Source organism: Zingiber officinale, chromosome 5B (genome assembly GCF_018446385.1).
Source record: "Zingiber officinale cultivar Zhangliang chromosome 5B, Zo_v1.1, whole genome shotgun sequence".
In the NCBI taxonomy this organism is placed as follows: Eukaryota; Viridiplantae; Streptophyta; class Magnoliopsida; order Zingiberales; family Zingiberaceae; genus Zingiber; species Zingiber officinale.
The window spans coordinates 92,315,299-92,322,644 of record NC_055995.1 but is presented as its reverse complement, the minus strand read 5'-3'; the positions used below and the strand labels follow the sequence as shown (position 1 = coordinate 92,322,644).

At 44.2% G+C, this 7,346-nt stretch overlaps 2 protein-coding genes across 2 annotated transcripts; both read right to left on the bottom strand.

The window, feature by feature from the left end:
- Positions 1–1,471: 1,471 nt before the first annotated feature.
- LOC121987633 (ethylene-responsive transcription factor 3-like) lies at positions 1,472–2,308 on the bottom strand. The gene has a single exon (XM_042541377.1). It carries the CDS (start codon positions 2,291–2,293, stop codon positions 1,634–1,636), a length of 660 nt encoding a protein of 219 aa, XP_042397311.1. The 5' UTR covers positions 2,294–2,308; the 3' UTR covers positions 1,472–1,633.
- An 836-nt stretch (positions 2,309–3,144) lies between these two features.
- Positions 3,145–4,994, bottom strand: LOC121987632 (protein SAR DEFICIENT 1-like). Its single transcript, XM_042541376.1, has 6 exons — positions 4,695–4,994; positions 4,556–4,611; positions 3,986–4,479; positions 3,734–3,894; positions 3,474–3,674; positions 3,145–3,402 (listed from the first exon to the last, which is right to left on the bottom strand). Exons 1-6 carry the CDS (start codon positions 4,968–4,970, stop codon positions 3,307–3,309), a joined length of 1,284 nt encoding a protein of 427 aa, XP_042397310.1. The 5' UTR covers positions 4,971–4,994; the 3' UTR covers positions 3,145–3,306.
- Positions 4,995–7,346: the final 2,352 nt, after the last annotated feature.

The following is a 7,346-nucleotide window of genomic DNA, read 5'->3' as shown; positions in this document are numbered from 1 at the left end:
TTTAACTCTTGCCCACTAAGCATAATAAGGGTATCTCAATCCAACGACATACATTCCTTCTTGTCATCTTGTGTAATAGTTATTAAAGAATCAAGGGAATATTCCCTGTACCAGTTGTATGGTAGAAGCTTCTACGCAAAAATTATGGGTCAATTTTGGAAAAGATATCAAAACATCTTTATAATTTGCCCATTTTGAAAACGCTTTGAGATTCATGCATAGATAAATAGTAATACTATAAAAGGGAGTCTCCGTCCACAGACATAGATACGCGATGCTACACAACTTTATACATCCATAACCACTGTTTGTTCTATTGTTCATCGCCTTTAATTGAATTATGGACTTGAGCGTCAGAGTACATGTGTCAGGACCATATATATATATAATGCTACAGACTCTATTCTGCGGATTGTTATGGATCAACTGGCATGCCATATTATTTTAATTTTTTTAATACAATATTTTCTCTTTCTTAATTTTTTTCTTCTTCTTCGTTCATGCGGTAACGAAGCCACACTCACCGCGCCTCGTCGCCGTTGGCCACCCGCTGTTGCCGCCTTCCCACCGCCGAGCTAAGAGGAAGTCTTGGCGACGAGGGGATCTAGTCGCGCCGGAATCCGGAAGCGATCTCGTCAGAATCTGGCGCGATCGCGTTCGGTTGTGACGCGTCCGGAATCCGGCCGCGATCGCGCCGCGACCGAAATCCGACGCGATCGCGGCCGGATTCCGGGGCGGCCGTGATCGCGCCGGAATCCGGCCGTGATCGCGCCGGATTCCGGCCGCGATCGCGTCAGATTCCGGTCGTGATCATGTCCGAAATCTGGCACGATCGCGGCCGGATTCTTGACGCGTCATGACCGAGCGCGATCGCGCCATATTTTAGCGAGATCACGACAGGATTCAGGCGTGATCGTGGCCGGAATCCGGCGCGACTAGATCCCCTCGCCGCTGAGACTTCTTCTCAGCTCGGCGGTGGGCAGGCAGCGGCAACTGGAATCCATGCCGCGATCCCCGACTGGTTCACCCCCTGGGTTATAGTGTGGATGGGTCCAGGCGGCCGGAGGCCGCCGGCGATGGGCAGATGGCCGATGGCTGGGCGTGTGCCGGACACGTGAGGAGGCGCGGTGAGTGGATGGTCGGCGGGCGAGGAGGCGCGGTGAGCAGTGGCGAGAACGAAGAAATACAAGAAAAATTTATATTTAAAAAATAAAAAAATATAAAAAAAAGCAAATTTTGTATATCGCGGATGAGTCCGCATGGCCAGGTCCGTATTTTAACATAAGCAAATTTTTTCGTCTAATTTTATTAAAATAATAATAAATTAAAAATTATAAAAAAAATAGTCATATAAAAAGAGTTTAGTTACCTAAGGCATTAACTAATCTTATCTCTAAGCTTGATTAACAAGGGCATTAAGTACTATCAGTTACTTAACGGACCAGAGATCTCTAACCTGATGCTAAATTTGTTAATATTTCGTAATTATGCCCGCTAATTAGCTATTAATTAATGCTTATATTAACTTTACACGGCCACCGTTGATCTCACGGTCACAGATGCGGAAATGATACCGATTTTTTTTTTTGTTTTTGAAAAAAGAAAACGGGGCGACCGATCTGACCCGTCCGTTCTAAATCAAATGGCAGGGAGGTGGCAAGTTGAGATCGAAGGCGAAGGGTTTCTTTTTCTTCTTCGTCGCCGTTGCCGCCTGGTCTTCCTCGGCCGTCGTCATCTTCCGCCTCTCTTGCACGCCCCTCACGACCATCTTCACCTCCTCAAATCTGTACCCGGAGAACTCCGGCACGCGCGAGGCCTCGGTCTCCCACGCCGGTCGGAGGACCAGATCTGGTCCGATCGCCGGCGGCGCGAAGCCCCGTCTCACCTGCCCGAGACCTGGCCCCACGCGTTGCTCAGCGGCGGAGAACCCGAAGTTGGTCTTGGCCTTCGGCCCCCGGAGGCTGCGCGCGGCCTCGTCGTACGCCTGGGCCGCCTCCTCCGCCGTGTCAAACGTCCCCAGCCACTTCCGCGTCTTCTTCCACGGGTCGCGGATCTCCGCCGCGAACCTGCCCCACGGCCGCTTCCGCACCCCGCGGAACCGCTCCTGCTTCCCATCCGCATCCTTCGCCGCCGCCGGCGGAGAGAACCCCTCCTTGCTCAGCCACAGCGTCTCCACCGCCATCTCGAGGCGATGGCTGTGGGTCTCCGCGAGGGCGGTATTTATACCGCGAAGAACCGATCTCGCTTTCCCCGACATGTTGTTTCGCCTGCCTTCCTCTTTTTTCACCTCCATTTTTTATTTAATAATAATTATTATTAACATAATTAATATTCCCGAGGTGGTGGGCCGCAGTTTTAATTGGACGGCGGTGATTCCGGTGCGCTCCCAGCCCATCCGACGGCTGATACGGTTCACGTGCAACTCCGTCTTCCCCGCTCCCCACGCGAGAATTCCCGACCCCATTTCGTCAACTCGCATTCTCACCATTGGACAGATTCACAGTGTCCCATCGCTCGTCCAGTCACAAAGCAGGTACTATTTTGGCCAGAGTTTCTATTTCTTTTGTAATTAATACAAAGCAGAGCGCATTAATATCATACCGTTTTAAAATGGAAGATGGCACCAAATGGGAGACGATTAACGAGGACTCGAAGGGTGGAGTTTCGTGCGAGGGGAAGCAAACAAGAGAATGGGGGGGTCTGCGTGTGGTGTCAGCCGCCATTATGACGCCCGTCTCTGCTTGTCCTGTTGCCCTGGCTGGGATTCCAGTGCAGGGCGTGTTGGGCGCAGAGGAAAGGTTGCTGTTTGGGTATAAGTTTGCAGAGAAAGGCTGGCGCCGGTGGAGTCTTGTTGGGGCTGGGGAATGTGGCGGGCCAGGGCATTGAATGGGCCGGTTACTGGGCGTTATCACGCATTAATGTATCCGCCGCTCGCCCCCCAGTCTCTGCCGAAGGAAAGGGTGATTTCGCAGGGGAGGGTGAAGGACGCGGAGTGTGGCGTCGCTGTCGCAGCCCCAACGAAGTCATTATTGTTCATCAGTGAGCAGGGGAAGGGAAAGGGGTAGAAAAGATCCGCTGATCCATTTTTACGAATCAGAAATGATCCTAGATCTCCACCCATACATAAGGGAAGGGGGAGAAGGAGAAGGAGCAATGATGACGCGTGCATATTAAGTCCTGTGCTGTGCGTATTAAACCCAGGGGGATTATATTAATTAATCATAATGATCGTCAATAAACCATTTTACTATCCAACATATGTTCACACAATATATATGTATATAATTTATGGATTAGTTGATAAATCTAGAGTGTAACGGCGTTAGCGAGTGATGTCTCATCCACTTTCTCCAGCTTGTCCCAATTACTGTACGCCTCTTGGACCAGCCTTTCCACAATTAACTACATCATTAATTAAATTTTATTAATTACAATCAATTCAATCGTTTAATTAGTTAAATAGTTAATTTTACCATATACTGATGAGGGAGTTGTTGTAGAGGGTAAACCCATCCGTTGACTACGGCTCCTTTGACTTCCCCAATTGGGCTCAAAACTAACGTGAGAAGTTGACCGTGGTACAAATACACCTCCTTCCCCATTTCGCAGCACCTTGCATGGCTTATCGTTGCTTCCCACGTACTGTCCGACATCCCATGCCCACCTCCCATAATCTGTTTATAATATATAAATAATTAAATCTTAGTTAAATATTATTATAAGGACACAGTACCTGTCGAAGTCGTTGCATATCGAGCATGGATAGCTTCAACAAGTCTTGCACTGTTCTGATTCCTGCATCGGCAAGCCTTTTGTCGAATATTCCATTCTTCCCGATGTTCTTTAATCTCCACACTCTGTCATCCAAACTCGGAGGATGGTGCTTCTTGTTCACTGCACTCGCACAATTTTATATATATCGATGAAAATAATTGAGTTATGTTAATTAAGAGGTTGAGTATGTTAATTAATTCTTCTTAATTACATTCTCCTCTGTGATCTAACACCGTGAACCGGTCGGTGATTGCTTCTTTGATCCTAATTGGCCCTCGGTAGCTCTCAGGACTGATCACTCTCGCTCCGAGCCTAAAGTGTCGAGACCGAACCCAGCTCGAATTGTCGGTGAACTCGAGCTTGTGGACCGAGGCCGGCGAGCCTTGCAGAACTGTGACCTTGCAGTCCCCTACGAGTAGTGGTCTCTTCCCCTTGCGCTCTTTCACAATGTGACTTTCAAAATCTTCAGAGGTCCAATCGGCGTCGACACCGCCGGGGAAGTCACCGTCGAGGACGACGATCTCTACCTCGAGATGAGGCATGATGTTTATCGGCCCCGACGATTCGCGTGGGACGAGTTGGATTTGTAGGGTGTTGTTGTCCCTGTCTTTGATGCTGGCTTTGGTGTAGATGGAGAGGGAGAGTGGCTTCGTGAAGGAGAGCTGCATCAATGCTATGATTGGTGATGGCTCCATCCGCGGAGACCTGAATTAGCTAGTTAACTAATTCACTAAAATCCACTTAAATCAGTTTCATAATTAATTAAATTAAATTAAATTACCTGTGTAGTTCCTTCTTCATCGAGTCGATGAGTCGGCGTTCAACCTCTTCACGCACCTACAATTGTAAATAGTACTACGTTCCTGTAATTAATTGATAAAATTATATGTAAGAGAATTAATTAGAACTTAATTAATTACCACTCGGCGAAGCATTGGCTCCAGCGCAGAGCTCACGTACTTCTGCATGGATCTTGTTAAGCCAACTGCAGGCTCCTCCAAATTATTAGTAGTGCTGTTCTTCTGCATCAGTGAAGAGGCTGAAAGGAAGGAAGCAGTGCGAGCTTCTTGCGATTTACGTTCATGGATCGAGGTCCTTAAAATGCTGTAGAAGATGACAGGAGGAAACTGGTGCAAGGTTTGAGGAAGTTTCGCATGGAGTGACTGGGAAAGTCGATGGAAGCATTCCAGCTCCATCTACACGATGACGCAGTGGATGAGGTCAGTGAGTGATATATCGCCTGCAAGCTGCGTTTTCAACTTAGTTGACTTTATGAATTAGCTCGTGTTCTTGCATTTCTCGATCGATTTAGGATACGATGACATGACCAGATGGAACTCGACGAGCCTGCAGGGACGACTTGCAGTAGTCTTTGTGGCAGGTGAAGGCCGTTTGGCAGTTTCTTATTGACTCAAGCATTCTAAGGTCAACCGTCACAGCGTACGTGTACCTGACAGGACCTCTACGGGCACGTAAAGCATGGTTGTGGTCATGGGTGGCGCTGACACGGCTTTGAATATTTCAAGCGTAAAGATCTTGGGATCAGCTAGAGTTGAAATGACTAGATTTTGTTTCGACAAACACGTAGCTTAGATTCTGTTTGTCGGTTTGAAAACTTTATTTGTTTAGCTAGCGTGTGCTTGTGTTTATGATCAGTTGGCTTTTTGTGATAAGAAATGAAGGGGAGAATCTCTAATAGGACAATAGAAATAATGTTAGCACTTGCTACGAAAATAGTTAAGATATAGTCAAAACGGTATACCAAATTATGGTCAATATATAGCTAGTAAGCATTATTCCGATTGACCACAATAACAACGCAAACTCAAGGTTTATTTCATTCTTCAACAAAGGTTAGGAATATTCACTGACGTGGTCATTACTTTATGATTGCTGGACAAAGCTATATTAATCAAAACATCAGTTTATTTATTTATTATTAGCCAAGCATAATCACTCAGTTATCTAATCAACTTGTCCATATATATATTAATAGCTGTTTGAACATATATAATTTAGTTTTAACGACTGGATAATTTGATGGAGTGAAATTTATGTTTGGTTAGTGTATTGTTTGTTGAGGGAAGGAATGCCTTTGAATCGGTCCCTGCAACGCTGCTTGGCACAATTGCTTTGAAGGAACCTCCAGATTCAGATGCTACTGGATCCAACAGCGGTTCGGTGTCTTTCCTACTCATTTCATCAACATTCATACGAAGATTAAGTTTTCATGAAACGTATTTTTTTTATTTAATTATAAAAATAAATTTAAAATATTTACTTTAATAAAAATATTATCATTTTTTTGGAGTAAAAATCAAAAGAAACAATTTTTTTAATGAGCATTTTTTCTTTTTTATTTTTAATCAAAAGAGTATTTCATCTTACCAACCACAGATGTCCTCAAATATACTATTCGACATTATTATCTCTTATCACGTATTAAATCCTGAATTGATTAGTCAATTGTATGAATAGACAAATCTATTTTATAGTTATAAAATCGTAGCTGCTACAAATATTGACCGTTATAGTTTCGTAGTTACTACAATATGAATATTGTTGAATAAAACAAGTCTGTGTCGTAGCAGCTATGAAATTATGGCTGTTACAATATAATGTTAGGTGAACATAAGTCTGTATTGTAGCAACTATGATTTTATAATTACTACAAAATGAATGTTGTTGAACATATCAAGCCGCCTGATCTATTCATGGTTTAAACCTAAAATCAGTCTGTCAAACAAATCAAAATAGGTCGAACACTGTTGATGGTAGCCAGATTTATCTCGAAGCATATGACAAATTTTTCCGAGCAATATAGTTGAGTTTCACTTTGTGGGATGAATAAATATTGCGGAGCATAATGTCAAGACTCAACAGAGCAATATCATGAAGGGTACTGCCAGTCTACCGAGCAATCTTGTTAAGATTCCGCAAAGCAATCTCATAAGAGTGATCGAAGGTCCACTGAACAATAATGCTTAGTTCCATAAGAGCAGCCACATGAAGGATTGCATAGCAATATCATCAAAGTCTTGCAGAGTAATGTTTTTGAGGTCTACCGAACAATAATGATAAGTTTCCACCAAGCAATAATGTTAAGTGCCCACATAATAACATCAAAGGTCCGTCGAGTGATAGCATTCAGTCTTACAGGGTGATAGCATAGAAGAACACTGAGCAATATTATCAAAGCTCCGTTAAGCAATAACGCTCAATTCCACAAAGTGACATCATTAAGGATCACCAATCAATAATAATAAATTTCTGTCAGACAATTATATTAAGGCATGTAAAGCAATACTATTGAAGGAATCTTTCATCAGGAAGCTTCTGGTCGCCAACACGTGACACTCGATAATTGGAAAAATAAGTGATGATGTCAGAGACTTAATTCTTCTTCATAATATGTGGTAATTAGTGAACAATGAATAGGTAATAGTTGTCAGAAGTGGTTCCCTAAGAGAGCCCTCTTTACTTTACGTGATAGTTAGGGATTCGAAGCACGGTAACAGATCATCAAGAACGTCGTCCTCACTGACCTAGGCAAGAAGAAATAAAAAGGCTCA